The sequence below is a fragment of the Madurella fahalii genome, assembly GCF_045866475.1.
Source record: "Madurella fahalii IFM 68171 DNA, scaffold_1, whole genome shotgun sequence".
Classification (NCBI taxonomy): domain Eukaryota; kingdom Fungi; phylum Ascomycota; class Sordariomycetes; order Sordariales; genus Madurella; species Madurella fahalii.
The window spans coordinates 6,263,099-6,279,881 of NW_027263971.1; the positions used below are offsets into that span (position 1 = coordinate 6,263,099).

Below are 16,783 nucleotides of genomic sequence, written 5' to 3' on the forward strand. Positions count from 1 at the left end.
GCAGCTACCGTTGGCATCAGCCCCCGGCCTCTCTTCTCAACGGCTGGCGGCCCTGCAGAGCGTGGACAGTTTGAGCAAGGCTTTAATCCACTTCGGCGGCAGCTCTCCCAGGACCTGAGCGACGATCCCGAAGAAGCATCGACTGTTCTGCCGTCGGCGTCCAACCATAATCGACGGTATCCTTCTTTGTCGAGACCCGAGCCACATCCCGCCGTTCGGCTCTCGAAGCATACCAAGAGTGCTATTCTCTGGACTCTCGAGGAAGCACTTAGACAGCCCCATCCTTTTACTCCCGACCTTGTAGAGGAGAACGCCTCAATGGCCGATCTTCTTGGCGGTGCCGCCGGCCCTGCCACCACCAATGGTCATGGCGCGTCGTCCTCTAGGCCCACTGCACCACCTGCCCAGACCGGATCCCCGCAGCAAGTAATCCGTGGTCCTAGAGTGATCATGCGGGAGCGGGCTGAGCGCGAGGCCCGGCAACGGGCAGAGAGGGAACAAATGGAGCGTGCCCGCGCCGAAGAAGAGGCTCGTCTGCTTGAAGAGACGGCCCGACGGCATGCTGTCGCTGGCGCTGGCGCTGTTCCAGGTGGTGGTGATCTACCGACTGACCCGGCAACCCAACGCCGGCAGCAACGCGCGCAAGAAGCCCAGGGATCCTCACGGATCCCAACCAGCGTACCACCAGTACCACCGCCGGGGTCGGCCACCGTGCCGCCCCTTCGTCCAACCCGGGTTCCGGCAACTGCACAAATGCCGCAGAATTTTACCTCTGCGTCCCAACCCGGACCCGGCGCGTCGGTGCCCGCACAGGCAGGGGAGCCATCAGCTCAGGGCATGGCTCCAACCCGACTCAAGAACTCGTTCCCCCATGCTTTTGAGCGGTGGGAAGCCCTCTCGGCCCACTGGGAAGGCATGACCAGCTTCTGGCTGCGGAGACTCCAAGAAAATACGGATGAGGTTGAGCGCAACCCGATCACCTCTCAGCTTTCTCGGCAGGTTCATGACCTCTCGGCTGCTGGCGCTAATCTCTTTCATGCTGTTGTTGAACTGCAGCGGCTCCGCGCCAGCTCTGAGCGCAAATTCCAGAGGTGGTTCTTCGAGACGCGCGCTGAGCTGGAGAGGAATCAAGAGGTCAATGCGATGCTGGAAGCTCAGATGGAGCAAGAGCGGCAAGCAAGAGCCGATGCCGTCCGAGGCGCTGCGCAGCATGAAGCCGAGAATATGAAGTTGCAGAAAATGGTGTCCGAGATGCGGCGGGAACTGCTCATTTCCAAAGAGGAGGCGCGCCGGGCCTGGGAAGAGTTGGGCCGCCGCGAACAAGAAGAGCGCGACCGTACCGTTTCGTTGCAGCAAGGCCATCCCACGATTGTTGGCGGAGTGCAGGTCGTGCCGATGAGCCAAGGCGTCCCGAGCCGCAATACCAGTCGCCGCGAGCGATCGCACAGCCAGGCTGCCGACACCTCGGAATACGTGGCCGCTCAAGGCGGCCAATATTCAGATTACACAGGCGCTGCGCCTGCACCAATCGTTCAGCCTGCCGCGACCTCGACTGGCGACCAGGGCGCTGGCTTCTATCAGCAAACCGGGGCCGCCGGCCGTGAAGCGGGCGAGTACGGCGCAGGTTCCGAGGCGGCTTACAGTGAAGGTGAGTATGTGATGGATGTGAGGGGCAATTTCGTGCGGGACGAGCATGGCAACAAGATCCCCTACCACAGCCCCACCGCATCGCCGAGCCAGCGTAACCGAGCGAGAAGGTCTGACGCTGCCGTAGAAGACTATGAGGCCGCTGCCCCTCAGCAGACGGCTCCTCCCACGAGCTACCCGCCGTCTAGCTCGCACTGGGCAGCAGGAACGTACGCAGGCGGCAGCCCAGAGTATTCCGGGCAGAGTTACGCGGCGCCGGGCTGGGAATCTATGCCCCGGCATCACCACCCGACTCGTCTGAGCGATGTTATGGAGGAGGATGAACGTAGCCGCACCTCCGTTAGCCAAGTGAGCCGCGCATGACAGAGAGCGGAAGAGAGAGCGTAGCCAGCTCGACTGCTACTACACCCAATCAAATCATCTGTTTGGGGAGTGTATTTTCCCACATGCGAAACACTTGGGATGGTATATAATCGACCTTTGCACGCACCATCGGCCCGGCACGAGTCAAGGAAGATGTAAATCACGACCGTTTTCAGTCTGCTTAGACATTTCCTCTCTTGCTCAATATCAGGGACTGCATAGCGCTGGCATATCATCAGACGGCAGGGGCGGCTTGCATTTGTTCGACCGGAGCATGCGCGCGCAGCACAGCGGAATCTGCTTTACAAACCACCCGCGTCTGCTCAGTCCCTCAGGGTTGGTTCCTGGAGCACCTTAATCACATCCCGCCATCAAGCAAACCATCACCTGGCGCCATGATCGTTTCGAGTCTTGTTTCTTTTTTTGTTTTTTTCTTCTCTCAGACCGATAATGTACCGACGACCCGGACGAACGACGACGGACGATAAACCTGTGTGAATACGGCTCTTCTTCGAATTCCTCACGGCATTTTCTTTTCGAGGCGAAGGGTGAGGCGCGACGTGGCGTTTTTTTCTGTCTGATGACAAAATATGAAAAGTGGCGGGCCTGGTCCGATATTCTCTTGTATATGGGGGCACGACGTTTTTATTTTCACTTTTTGAATTTTCTTCTTTTTTCGGCTGTCTCCTGCGTTTCTCTTTCTTTCAATCCGACAATCCCGGGCAACTCCCCCACTCCAGACCCCTTTTGAGCCCGTATCTCAAGGAAGCTCAACAAACGACATTAAAAGGGGACAGGCTCTGCTGCCTTGGGCGGGACATCTCGGGCAAAGGATGAGGGGAAAAGACCACGAGGAAAGGACAACAAACAATCGGACCTGGAACCTGTCTTCATGAAAACGGGATAGACATGACATTTGGCATGGCATGGGGCATGGCATGTTACATTTTTTGCTCTTTTATCTTTCTGTTTTCCCTGGACAATTAGGCGAAGCTCTCGCTCCGGTTTCGGCTTAGCCCTGTGCAAAGGGTTTCTTCGGCTGTTAGCTGGTCTTCTACTTGACTTTCGTTGCTCGACCGTTGAGGGGAGGTGGTAAGGGGTGGGGTGGTAATTGTAATGCAGATTCAGGGGAGTGTCGAGCTGCGGGGTGAAGGGTGGAAATCAAGTCCACAGTCCGGAAAGAAAGGGAATGAGCCGGATCACGGATAGCCTCTCTGTACTTGTGGGGAGAAATGGAATGCGATTCGGTCATGTGGCGTGGAGTTGCGTGAGTGAGATGTTTTGCGTTCCGAGTACCGGTTGAACCGGGTTGGACTGGAAGCGGCGCTCTGCCTTGCTAGCTCTTGATAATCCGGCATTGTGAGTTGTGGGAGGACACTACCTTAGGAGCCCCTCGAGGCTCGTCAATTGTCACAGGGTGCAATCCCTCGTTACAGCTATAGATTACCCATATCTGCGTCGTTACATTGAGCAGACTCTTCAATTGAAGTCGATCCGTTTAAATGGAACCAAATTTAAGCCTGTCTGTTACCTGTACATTTCTCGGGCTTTACACCTATTCCAATGCGAATTTCAAGTTGCTAATCATTCAGCTTGGGGCCCTTGGTGGGGCAAGCCCCCTGTCGTTTAAGACCCAGCAACCTCTTAACAGCGTGAACGTAACTGCTGGTGCTCCAAGTTTCTACTGTTTTGGCTCGTCCAATAGTGCGGAAGCTCAACTGAGAACCGCCGCACGCTGGAGCCAACAATTCCATACAAGTCGCAGTACTCGAGATACCTTTTATGTTACCGTCCCGTTTGCTCAAGTCGTGTGATTCAGCACTTGGCCCCTTGATACCCGCCCGGCGCAGACGAGCAGCTTGGGATGCGGAGAGTCATGGCGGGCATATTGCCTCCTTTATATGGGTATTCCTTCATTTATTTACTCTCATTTCATCATCACGCGAGCATCATCCACTGATACTCATCAACCCCACGCCGTTGGATGTTGTGGGGTTCTTCACTAACTCCATATTATGCTGTAGTTCCCTGCGAGGGCTGACGTCCTCGTTTAGACCGCGGGTAGCAGCAGCAGCATTATCATTTCGCGGGGTAGCCTGCCATGCCCTCACGAGGCGATATCTGGCTGAGGATGAAGGAGCGAGAAGGCGGCAACTGCGAGTCAATCGTTCGAGAGGCTTCAAGAACGATGCTAGCGCACAAGGGCCGGAACCACCGCCGTTTGCCTTTGCTTTCGAGTGAGTACTCTTCTTCTCTTTGGACCGACGCTACTAGTACATATGCTGATCGTGAAGTAGCATTGACGGCGTTCTGCTCCACGTCGCAAAGCCAATCCCTGGAGCCTCTGAGGTCCTGAACTATCTAAACGACAATAACATCCCCTTCATCCTCCTCACTAACGGCGGCGGCAAGCGCGAGGAGGAGCGCGTCAACGATCTCAAGCACAAGCTCGGCGTGCACCTATCCACGGATAACTTCGTTCAGTCGCACACACCCTTCCGTGAGCTCCTCGACGGCCCCGGCGGTCTGCGAGACAAGACTATCCTGGTGACGGGCTCCGATCCGGCCAAAGCCCGCGAGATATTCCAAGCGTAAGCAATCCGAATGCAGCCGAATCCAGCCAGGCCGGCAAGGCTAACCGGTATTTCATAGCTATGGCTTCAAGAACGTCGTCACTCCCTGGGATATCTACGCCGCGCACCCCGACATTTTCCCCTTTCCAACTGTCGCCTCCGCATTGGGCGCAACGGCACCAAACACCCAACCACTTCCGGCGCCCATCTACAGCTCGTCCACCACTATCAGCCCTAATTCTGACCTCACAGGCCATCTCAAAATCGACGCCATGTTTGTAGCCAACGACCCGCGCGAGTGGGCCCTCGACATTCAGCTCATCACCGACCTCCTCCTCTCGCACAAGGGCTATCTCGGCACGCTCTCTCCCAAAAACAATGACCCCTCCCTCCCAAACCGTGGCTGGCAACAAGACGGCCAGCCCCCGCTCTACTTTAGCAACGGCGACCTGGTCTGGAGCGCGGGTTACCACCTGCCGCGGTTCGGACAGGGCGCGTTCCAGGCCGCGCTGCGGGGTGTCTGGGCGCGCGTCACGGGCGGCGGCCACGAGCTGCAGTGCACCGTCATCGGCAAGCCGCACGGCGGGACCTACCGCTTCTCGGAGCGGGTGCTGGCCGAGCACAGGCGGGCGACGTGCAGGGCTATGGGCCACCATCACCGTGACGAAGGGAGGATCAGGCCGCTGAAGACGGTGTACATGGTCGGGGACAACCCCGAGAGTGACATCGCGGGGGCGAATGGGTATGTCAGTGACATTGGGACCGAGTGGGTTTCGGTGCTGGTGAAGACCGGGGTGTATAGCCCCGAAAGGGCGGGGAAGTTGGAGGGGAGGTTCGAGCCGAAAGCAATTATGGATGATGTGAGCGCGGCGTTGCGGTGGGCGTTGGAGAGGGAAGGTTGGACCAAAAATTGAAGGGGCCAAGATGGTTGGAGGAGATGAAGAACATTGTATACTCATTCATATTGTACTGTACATCTAGAGTACCTTCTACCAAAACAATGCATGGGGATTATCTGTGGCTCTCCCAAGACAAGGTATGAGCAACCTCGATATCGATTTTGAGTGTTCAAAAAAGGGGCGGGAAGAATGGGTAGAGCCCGCCTGATGATAGAGGTGCCTACCGAAGCTGTAGCGTCAAGAACCTGATTGGGTTACAAGGTCTGGTGGTCTAGTGGTATGATTCTCGCTTAGGGAAAACCCTACAGCTTCTGTTGCGAGAGGTCCCGGGTTCAATCCCCGGCCAGACCCGTTCCATTTTGCATCATATCCCTAGTTCTTTTTGTGTAAGGCTGGTTTGCAACCTTAACTTCAGTTGACACTCATCTAGCCTTATTCAATCCCTCTACTAATGAAACACAAGGAGTTTCTGTAGGTACAATACAGCTCACTACGTTGTCGCTTGTCCGCCGGATAGCCGCTATAAGCTAACCCCCAAGTTCCCCCATTCCAGCCACCCATCAGTACCACGGATGTATGGGAGACATGGCTACCATGTGACCTGCGGTCTAGAATTATACGGGCTCAAGATCGTCCGTTTGTGCGTGGCATAACATGAGCCTCGTCCGCAGGTGGGAATAAGCGAGCGGCGTGACACAAGGTTGGAATACATAGATTACCATCCACCCTTGGAGTTGGGCACATGGGTCTCTGCAGACAAACTTTATCGTGATGGTGTTAAGAGGATTAACTGGCAGATCCGGGAACCAAAGGAGGCCCAGAGCGCTTCGGAACATGGTAGGGCGTGGAGAGCTGGCGTCTCTGGGGATTCAGACCAGAGTTTCGGGGAGCTCAACCCGAACGCCGCTTTCCCGCATCAGAGGGCTTACACCGGGAGTTCGAGCGGGACTGCCCAAATGTCGGGGTCCGATTGTGGGGACTCCCAATCCGGGCCAGAGCCTTGTGCTGCCAGAACCGTCAAACAAGGTCGATACCAAGCTCTTTGATCACCTTCGGGGACGCTATGTGCGGTGGTAGCGGGATAAATGATTGAAAATAGCCGGCAGAAGTACCAATTTATGCGCTGCTATTTTGGTGGGCCGGTATCCCGTCCGTTATGTTCGCCCCACCACTTCGGAATTCAGTCTGGCGAGTACCGGGCCGGGATGCTGGGACAGTGTTGTTCTCGACGACGAGGAGACTGGGCGACGCCAGTAATGCGTGTAACCTACGCCGCGGACCAAGGGATCCCAATGAGGATACTCGCGGGCACAGTCGCGGGGTCAAGATCCAAGCTCCTGGATTCTTCGGTTCCACGAGCGCAGGGCAGCTGCATCGCATGCCGCCGATGCCAGGCACCAGCCAGACATGAGGAATCATGCCGTAATAGCCCCAGATAATTGAATGGGCGGGAGCCCTGAAGCCAAGCCCGGCACCAAAGGTATAATAAATCAGCAAAAATAACGGTTTTGCTGATTTTAATCCCTTGGACAGGGCTGACCCGCACCCTCAGCTCTCCCATAGTCTCGGTCCGAATGAAGACGCGCAATGCATTTCAGCTGATAGTCTCCCTTTACACAGCAGTTCGAGGCACGCAGCCTGGATGCCGTGTCGGCTGGCGCAACAGGAGCAAAGTTCTTGGGGGTTTTCTTGGAGGGGTGCTTGGAACCATGGTCACCCCGACCGGGGCCCTGTGCACGGCAAACTCCACCGTTCTTGATTCGCTGCGCGAACATGTTCTGTCGTGCTGCGTCGCATGGTCCGGCCTTAGCTGCAGTTACCCGATCTTGGGGTCACTCTGGAGGATTCGGTGACAGAAGCCAACCATGCGAGGGTGACTGGATAAGGCATGACCAGCAAAGCTGCGCCAGAGGGCCCCGTTGCGCATGTGGGTACCGAGAGGTTTACCTTGACCACCCATGCGGGCGGACTCGGCCCCCCAGAGCTCAACGGAAACGGAGTTGCACCTCAAATCAGCACTGGCGGAGCGGCTCTTGGTGGCTGCCCCGCCGGCCATTTGCAAAGGGCCTCTCGTGGTCTCGATTTTGCCAGAACCCCGAACTGCAAGCCCATTCAGGTTGTCCCCCTGCAATCTCTACCGCGGGCAACCGCTTCTCTTGTGGACAGATATTCTGGGATCCCCAGCCTGTCTCAGTCATACGAGACGGTCGGGCGGTATCGCCAAAAACGGTACCCGCGGTCACGGAGACGGAAGATAAGAGGGTAGTCATGGGTGCCGATATTAAAAGACAGGGCAGAATCATACTCCCATTGGCCGAGGGGCTGGGGTGCAGCCCTTCCATGCGACCAAGGCAGAGTGGCGAGCATCCGCTTGAGATAGCGCAGGTGGATGCCGTTTTCTGCAGCCGTTTTACAGCGCTCTCCGGAAGAAAGACTGTTCAGGTACAGGACTGCACCAACGTATCTGCGACAGCTCGCCGAATTTGCCGGTGCTCTGGAGAGCTTCTATTTCCAACGTTTTTCTTTCCTGTCTTGTTCCCTTCAAAGAAACCAAGCAATCGCCCCCATGCATCCGAGTACGCATTTAGTGTTATCGCATTGTGGCGGGATGGATCGAATGAGGCACGCACTCACACGAACGGCCGGCCAGCGCCCCAGGTTCCTGGGCGGACGCCCCCGCCTCGATCCCTGTCATTTCATCGGGAACCCGACCCATCGCCCAGCCATCAGGCCAATTTAGGCAGGTCAGCAATAACCTGGGGCTGCATCTTCCGCGATGCTGGCTGCTTGCGTGCTTCCAGAAACAGCGCCCCTCTTCGCATCTTGTGCATCTGTCCCGCCCGCCCGCCAGGTGGTGGCCCCCCACCCCAGCAAACCACAGCATCCGCCAGCGCCGCCCTGTTGCCAAAAAGTTGAGTCGGTATGTAGCCCAGAAAACCCGCCATCCTCCCTCCCGAACCTCTCCCCTTTTTAGTGCTCGTCGCATTCCAATCGCTTGACACCAGGTCCCGCTCAGCGATCTGCGCCGAGCACGAGACAGCCATGTCCACGCTTAACATACATTAACTGTTGACCCTGTCTTAGCTGCGCTGTGTTTTCACGCGCTACCCACCTCGGCGGTCCCTCTTTCGCAACCGAGCGCACCCGCAAAGCCGACGTCAACGCCGAAGACTCTGAGTCGACACAGCACTTCCTTCCGGCCTCGTCGCGCCGAGAGTAGGGAGCAGGCCCAGCCATCGCTCAGCTGGAAAAACAAAAAAGGGGAAAAAGGGAAGAAAAGAAAAACAATGGCGCTACGGTTTCTTAGGTCAAGATGGCGGCGGCGCGAGGGTGAGGTGGTGCCGGATCCAGACGGATCAATCGAGGGGGACTCGACCGGTTTGGCGTCGCTGAAGCAGTTCGAGAAGATGCACCGATTGGACCCGAATCTGCCACTGGACGAACTGGACGAAATCGAATACACGTTGAACACTTCCAATGTCGAGAAGGGGGCCGAAATCGAGCAGATCTTGGCCGAGGACAACTCGCCCTACCCAGAAGTGAGATCTTCTTTGAAAAATTCATTGCCCGCGCATCCTTTCGTTAAGAAGATGCGCCGATGGGGAGAAACGATTCGTGTTCTAACATTGGGCGTCTTATCAAGGTGCGAGCTTCTGTCCGGAACTTCGATGTCGATATGCCAACGAATACGATACGAGCCTGGACAATCGGAATGCTGTTGTGTACTATCGGGTCTGCCATCAACATGTTACTATCGCTTAGGAACCCAAGTATATCCCTCACGACATTCGTCATTCAGCTGATCGCATACCCCTTGGGACTGCTGTGGGACTTGGTTTTCCCCGATCGGGTGTTCAACATTTGGGGTCTCAAATTCAATCTGCGGCCAGGGCCCTTCAACTTCAAGGAACACGTTATTATTGTGGTCATGTCAAACGTAGGTTGACTGCAAATTGCTATCGTGCGGCCGGGGTGGTGACTGACATGCAACATCTTTCCAGGCTGCGTATGGCGGCGGCGCTCTGTACGCAACCGACGTGATCATCGCACAGCAGATGTGGTACAAGCAGTCGTTTGGGTGGGCCTGGCAACTGCTGTTCGGTATCACGACACTCTGCACAGGCTACGGCTTGGCCGGACTGGCAAGGAGATTCCTGGTCTGGCCCGCAGCCATGATCTGGCCGACCGATCTCGTCAACTGCGCCCTCTTCTACACCCTCCACGACCATTCGCCTTCGGATCCGACAAGGGCGAGCGGTTGGAGTATTAGCCGCTACAAGTGGTTCATGTTGGTTTTCGTCGGGTCTTTCTTGTGGTATTGGTTCCCGGGATATCTCTTCCAGGGGCTGTCGTGGTTCTGCTGGATCACCTGGATCTGGCCCGATAACGTCGTCGTCAACCAGCTATTCGGTGGCTACAGCGGTTACGGGCTGTTTCCGATTACCTTGGTGAGGATTGCAAAACGCGGGACTGGGGTAAAGCGCCGCTAACATCCCACGCAGGACTGGAGCATTATCTCCGGCTATCTCATGTCCCCCCTCATCCCGCCGTTCCATGCCATCGCCAATGTGCTGGGCGGCGTCACCATCTTCTTCGTCTTTGTGTCGATAGGAATCCACTACTCGGGCATGTGGTACGCAGCATACTTGCCGGTACAGAACTCTCACGCATACGACAACACGGGCCATCTGTACAACGTGTCGGCGATATTGGGCGACGACCTGCAATTCGACGAGGCCAAGTACAAGGCCTATTCTCCTCTCTACCTTCCTACCCAGTTCGCGCTCGCCTACGGCCTCTCCTTTGCCGCGGTTGCCGCTGTCATCACCCATGTCGGCCTTTACCACGGCCGCGAGATTTGGACGCAGTGGAAGTTGGCGCGGTCCCAAGAAGACGATGTTCACATGAGGCTGATGAAGAAGTACCGAGATGCGCCGGACTGGTGGTACATCGTCCTGTTTGTCATCATGCTCGGCCTCTCGTTTGCCGTCGTGTGCGCCTGGGACACCAACTTCCCCTGGTGGGCTTATGTCATCTGCATGTTGATCCCACTGCTCTGGACGATCCCTATCGGTATCGTGCAGGCCATCACCAACATCCAATTAGGCCTCAACGTCCTCACCGAGTTTATCATCGGCTACATGCTCCCCGGCCGTCCCCTGGCCATGATGATGTTCAAAAACTACGGCTACCTGTGCATGTCACAGGCGCTCTACTTCATCCAGGACCTCAAGCTGGGCCACTACATGAAGGTGCCGCCTCGCGTCATGTTCTGGTCGCAGCTGGTTGCGTCGATATGGTCCGCCATTGTCCAGATCGCAGTCATGAACTGGGCCCTCGCCACGATACCCGACATTTGCTCCGAGAATCAGGTCCACCAGTGGAACTGCCCCAGCGCGCGCGTGTTCTATACCGCCTCCATTGTCTGGGGCGCCATCGGCCCCGCCCGCATGTTCTCAGGCGACGCTCTGTACAGCGCGTTGCAGTGGTTCTGGCTGGTCGGCGCCGCAGCGCCTGTGCTGACGTGGTTCCTGGCCAGGCGGTATCCAAGATCGTTCTGGCGCTATGTCAATATGCCGCTCATCTTTGGCGGTTCCGGGTGGCTGCCGCCAGCAACTGTGTTCATCTACTACTGCTGGGGCATTGTGGGGACCGTGTTCAATTACTTCATCAGGCGGCGCAGGACGGGCTGGTGGCTCCAGTACAACTATGTCACGTCGTCGGCGCTGGACTGCGGGTTGATCGTGTCGACCCTGGTCATATTTTTCGCGTTGTACCTGAGCGGGACCGGGTCGCCCCGTTGGTTTGGGAATACGATACCTTTTAAGACCATGGATATGTTGTCTAAGGCGGTACAGCGCCCTGTGCCGCCTGGCGAGACGTTCGGGCCAAGTAGCTGGCCTTGATTCATGGGAGAGGGGGGGAGCGAGTTTTTGGGGCAGGAGTTGGGGTTCCTCTCTAGCTTTTGGTTATCTGGGAATTTCTGGGTGGTGTTGGTTTTTGCAGCGTCATATGGCATGGGTTTCTTTTCCTTTTTTTTTTTCTCCTCTTGTGCTTCCCCTTGAAAGGCGGGTTACAACGCGCATGGCCAAGCAAAGAACAAGCGAGCGGTGGGGTGTTTCTTTGGCCGAGCGAGCCGGTGATGTCAGCAGTGGTGTTGGGAGTTTCAAGTGTCTTGATGTATTACACATCTGATGTCGAGACCTGGTGGCTGGCTCTTTGTATGTTGTGTCAGGCGAACGGGAGATGGATATTGATGATGAAAGAAGATTTGGGATGCCTGAGGAAAATTACAGCTAGCACACCTTTGAGTGAAGGCAAGTTATAGGAGTCTCCTGTGTTACTGTCATGATGGGTCTGTTAGAGAGATCGTAAGATTGCTGCGAGTTGAGAGGTGGGTCAAGGTAAGATGAAGTTGTAGATGCCTATTTGCCTGCTCTTATTTCCATGAAGAGCAATGCAAGAACCTACCCGTTATATCTTACCCTGCCTGCTACTCGTTTCAAAGGTCGAAATTATCATAGTCGAGGTCGGGTCTGAACAAGCCTATGTTTAGCTACTCCTCTATGACTCCTTTTACGGAGGTATGGAGCAGTGACATCAGACTTTGTTTGTATAAATGATTTAAGGGGACGAAGGAGTGAGAACAAGAGTGGGAGACTGGGAAAGCAGGCGTGTGTTGAGTGAGGCGGATGATAGGATGCCGTACTCTACGTGAAAATTAAGTCCGTGAAACTTTCCGTCAGATCAACCAACCTCTTGATTATTCATACTCTCACAATCATTCCATTCATCAGCTCATTCATCGGAATCACTCATCAATTCACTTCCCTCAACCCCCTCTTCCCATCCCTATTCGCCCTCCACACTCCTCCCCCATCCTCGAACTCCTCCTTCTTCCACACTTCAACACGCTCCTTGCACTGCTCCAGGGCCTCCTCCCCTGCCCGCCACGCAGCCTGGCGATGTGCCGTCGATACCGCAATCAGGATACTTTCTTCGCCTATCGGTACGACGCCGAGCCGATGGACCATTGCTATCCCCTTGAGGTCGTGCTTTTCCCGCAAGGAAGACGCAATCTCCATCATGGTGCGCAGGGCCAGGGGTTGGTAGGCGGTGTATTCGAGTTGTTTGACTGCCTGGCCGGCAAAGTTGTCACGGGTTGTGCCTAGGTGGAAGGTTAATGTGGCTGGGAAAGGAAAAGGCAGATGGGTAGGACAAACCGGCAAATAAAACTATGGCGCCTGCTTTGGGGCTTCTAACGCGGTCGGTAATAGATTGGAGATTGAGTGGGGAGGTGGTGAGTGCGACATAGCAACCTTCCTGCTGGAGGAAGGTTTCGAGGGAGTCTTGGTCTTGGGAGCCCATTGTGAAGACTCCAGCGTATTGATGGTATGTTGACAGGGTAAACAATGATTTGGCCTTGCCTCTCGGCCAGGGGCTCTGGGGGAATAAGGGGGTGAAGAACTGCGGAGGAGGGGTTATAGGGGGTTGCACAGTGTCTCTTAGACGCAGTTCAGTAGTTGCCAGTTCTGAGAATACTTAGATTTCAGACCTCAGCAAACCATAATACCGGGCTTGCTGGAGGAGAGGGGATGATGGGCGGGGCTACCGAAATGGTGGTGGTGAAAGATGCGAGCGTGTGTGAGAATGGTCAGAACTGACGGGTGATGTGCGTGGGTCTGGCAACTAAGCAGGCGAGCACGGCGAGACATGAAATCTCCCTGGCGCTCCTCTTCCTCTTATCTAAATGAGAATAATCTTCGTGACAAGGCTTTCTTGGCGTGACTCGTCCACCAGAGTTGACGTCTGAACTAGCCTTTACTCCGAATGAGCGTGATATCCTCGCTCCCACTCATCACCACCGTTATCTGTCCCCTACCGCACTGTGGCGATGGCCACGATAAGCGGCAATTCTTCGGCAACTACAGGATTCCCACCGAGTGAGCTTAACTCTCGTTTGTTTGGCTTCTGCTGTTCAATGGCATATACGACGATCGCATCGATTCCCTTCCTTTTGTTTTTTCCTTGGCGTAATTTACCGCCATGTATCAGACAGGGCAGCGCGCCTCGTCTCGCGATGACCGAGGCTACCTCGATCGCGAGCGCGGTTATCGCAGTCCTCCTCCGCGCCGCTCCGACGACAGAGACGGCGATTATCGCCGGTCGAGGAAGGGTACAAGCTCACATGATTAGCCTAGGCCATGGCTCTCTCTGAGTGCTTTGCGATTTTCAATCGAGCTGAAAATGGCTAACTTGGATGTTTTGCCTCTGTCTGCAAAAAGATTCCCCCGATCCTCCTAGAGACTTGAACTACGACGACGACGGGCAAGACGACGGTCGCATGCCGAGGGATAGTTACTATCGCAACGATGGAGGTTATGCTCCAGGACGTTCTGAGTCACGCCATGCTACCTCTGGCCCAGGCTATGGGACTGATGCTGTACCTGAAAATCGTCCACATCATGCTGTGGCTTCTTGGGGTCGTCAAGGGCGTGACGGTCGCGACAACTTGGGTATTCCTGATGGCCCTGATGGATTTTCTGAGACAGCGTCGCTCGGTCGTGAAGCCACCCACATTGAACCTCACAGCAGAGGCCGCCGTGAGCAGCCTTCTCCTTCCGATCCTAGCCAAGCGCGGAACTACATGGCTGGTTATCGGGACGCTAGCAGCCACCGTCACAAACATCCTGTTGACCGACGCCCAAGTGGCTCAGGGAGGGCCGTCATTCTAGAGGGCCTCCCCGAAGATGCGACAGAACGCGATGTAGGTGGCCTCGTGGACCTCTTCCGTGGCCTGGCGCTGACCTATGTCTCGCTTTTCAGATCCTCTACGGCCTGGACTATGTCACCAGAGACCGCCATTTCTCGACCGACCAGGTGAGAATCGCTCGACTCCGCTACGACCATAACGGTGCGTAACCCTCCACATTTTCCGTCTCACCATCCCTCCCATCTTAACGCGCTGCTCATTCCTGCTTAGGTCGCCGCATCGCAGTTGTTGAGTTTCATCGTCGATCAGACGCAGGGTATTTTCTGGACCGATATTACCCTGATATCTCTTTCCGTCTAGAACACTCGCGCGGCATGGACTCTGAACCAATCACCGTGGGCGTCAGCTCCCCAACGGATCGCGACGAAGTGGGACCGTCGAGACCACGTAGGGACGACGATGGCTGGGACTGCATCAAGGTAAGTAGTTAAATCTTTGGTACCGAATTCGCCTACTGACGAGTCAAGTGTGGCGTGGTCAACTACCCTCACCGAGCCGTGTGTTTCAAGTGTAAAGCTGAACGACCTGGTGAGTGACAATCGCATTTCTTGTACTGGTCATGTCGCTAACCCGACCAGACGACGACGGCCATGGCGCTTCAGGTCCGCTCTTGACCGGTGAGACGGACGAGTGTCCCCAACAGACCCCGTCCCAGTATGTTGTCGTTCGGGACCTCGAAGGGTCCGTCACCGAGGAAGTTCTCGCCAAAGGAATTATGAAGCTATTCATCGAGAATCGGGAGCCCGCAAAGGATGTCCCAACCACCACAAACAAACTCAAGTCTACAGCACCGACAAACAGCACCGTTGGTCTCGGAGCGAAACCCGGCTCGCTGCGACGTGTATTCCTGATGCGCGACCGTAGGACCAACGACTCTTGGAGGTATGGTTTTGCCGAGTTCGCAACTGTCGAGGATGCAAAGGCTGCCGTGGCAAAATTTCGGGCGTTTCCTAAATTCACCATCGCGTCTAAACCTGTCGCGGTTGGTTTCATTCACACAGGTGTTTTTGTCCCTGCCTTGGACGCCGCTTCAACCGAGAATCCAGAATTCTCCTTCACGCCCATCTACAACCCTGCTGTGCGTATCAGGTACTGGGATGACCGCGCTTATCCAAGCGTTCACGTCGTTGCGGTCGACCCTATCTCTGCCACCCCGAGTCCCGACAAGCCGGCAAGCTCCGATGATGCAAGCAAGACCGGGGCAAGGCCTTCAAAAAAGGTCAAGAAAGACAAGGAACCCGTGGTTGGCAGCAAGATTGCCATGATGCCGCAGATGCAACTGTGGGCAAAAGCGTCAGCACAGCTGCACGGAGCTAAGCCAACGGCAGATACGGACGTGCAGCCCGTCGTTGAACGACCCGAACCGCTCGACGTTGCTGCCGCCGGCACTCCCCACGAGACCGAGGCTTCTCAGCCAGACGGCCCGGTCGCTGCCCAATGGGGCGATCAGTACCTCTCGTATGCCGACTGGGAGAAGATGACATGCCTTGTCTGCGGCTGGGAGACGCCTACCGAGGCGACCATCAAAGAGCGCGGCTGGCCGCAGACACGGGGCGACCTTCTAATCGAGCATGAGGGCCGCGCCCATAACCTCTACAAGGACGCCGAAGTGAAGGAGAAAGCCGCCGCGGCGCTCGCCGCTCTGCGCAAGGAGCCGCGCGCCGTTGTGCGCCGCACCCCGCGGCTCAAGTCAGAGGCCCTGCCCGTCTACAAATCTTACGCTGACTACGACGCGCTGCGCTGCGTCCTCTGCAAACGCAAATTCAAGGAGGTCAAAGTGATCTGGCTGCACGAGCAGCAGAGTGAGTTGCACAAGCGCATGCTTGCTGATCCTGCGAACCGTCAGCGCGCCGTGGAAGAGTTCAAGGCGATGGGCAAAAAGATGTATATCCTGGAGCCTGACCCCGAGTTCAAGAAGGCTTGGGAGATGCAGCGGAAGGGGGTGATCAAGCCGGCTGCATCACAGTACCGGGATCGCGCGCAGGAGAGGAGGCACGCATTCCGTCAGCCGAAGCAGCCTTCTGCGAACCCCGCCGCCGCCGGTGTTGCTGTCACCGTACCGGAGAAGCGTAAGGAACCATCTACTGGTGCCGGCACCGCAGAGCCCGAGGACAACCCGGCAGCGAAGAAGGCCAAGTCTTCCAAGGGTGCAGGCATGCTTGCCAAGATGGGTTGGACGGCTGGTGGGGGGTTGGGCGCGGAGGGCGCCGGCCGGACGGAGGCGATCGCGGCTGAGGTGTATGTCCCTGGTGTAGGTCTGGGTGCTGAGGGTGGCAAGTTGGGGGATGCGGGCGAGGAGGCGGCGAGGAATACGAGGGGTGGGTTCACTGGGTTTGTGGAGAAGACAAAGGAGAGGGCAAGGGAGAGGTTCGAGAAGATGGAATGACGGATGTTCGTTTAGTCCCCCCCACCCCTTCCCCCCTCCCTTTGAGTGTCTATTTTTTTTTTTTTTTTTTTTTTTTGTGTGAGCATGTACCATGCCGGGGCTAGCATTTCCCTGTTTGACCGGATCCATGCGCGGGTGGATA

General features: G+C 56.2%; 4 protein-coding genes and 1 non-coding gene across 5 annotated transcripts; all 5 read left to right on the top strand.

Moving 5' to 3' along the window:
- Positions 1-318: 318 nt before the first annotated feature.
- On the top strand, positions 319-2,010 carry MFIFM68171_01909 (Reticulocyte-binding protein 2 like protein a; the record flags this gene model as incomplete). The annotated part of the gene is made up of 1 exon (XM_071057331.1): positions 319-2,010. One exon carries the CDS (start codon positions 319-321, stop codon positions 2,008-2,010), a length of 1,692 nt encoding a protein of 563 aa, XP_070913432.1.
- Positions 2,011-3,886: 1,876 nt separating this feature from the next.
- Positions 3,887-5,497, top strand: MFIFM68171_01910 (HAD-superfamily subfamily IIA hydrolase; the record flags this gene model as incomplete). The annotated part of the gene is made up of 4 exons (XM_071057332.1): positions 3,887-3,915; positions 4,065-4,247; positions 4,308-4,601; positions 4,663-5,497. 4 exons carry the CDS (start codon positions 3,887-3,889, stop codon positions 5,495-5,497), a joined length of 1,341 nt encoding a protein of 446 aa, XP_070913433.1.
- Positions 5,498-5,742: 245 nt separating this feature from the next.
- Positions 5,743-5,833, top strand: MFIFM68171_t14. Its single transcript is given in 2 exon segments — positions 5,743-5,778; positions 5,798-5,833. It is a non-coding gene; the product is annotated as a tRNA-Pro (tRNA).
- Positions 5,834-8,769: 2,936 nt separating this feature from the next.
- On the top strand, positions 8,770-11,388 carry MFIFM68171_01911 (OPT family small oligopeptide transporter; the record flags this gene model as incomplete). Its single annotated transcript, XM_071057333.1, has 4 exons — positions 8,770-9,021; positions 9,126-9,419; positions 9,484-9,930; positions 9,985-11,388. 4 exons carry the CDS (start codon positions 8,770-8,772, stop codon positions 11,386-11,388), a joined length of 2,397 nt encoding a protein of 798 aa, XP_070913434.1.
- Positions 11,389-13,890: 2,502 nt separating this feature from the next.
- On the top strand, positions 13,891-16,641 carry MFIFM68171_01912 (RNA binding protein; the record flags this gene model as incomplete). The annotated part of the gene is made up of 6 exons (XM_071057334.1): positions 13,891-14,085; positions 14,220-14,249; positions 14,309-14,396; positions 14,466-14,674; positions 14,723-14,783; positions 14,834-16,641. The coding sequence occupies 6 exons, from the start codon at positions 13,891-13,893 to the stop codon at positions 16,639-16,641; spliced, it is 2,391 nt and encodes a 796-aa protein (XP_070913435.1).
- Between the last annotated feature and the right edge of the window lie 142 nt (positions 16,642-16,783).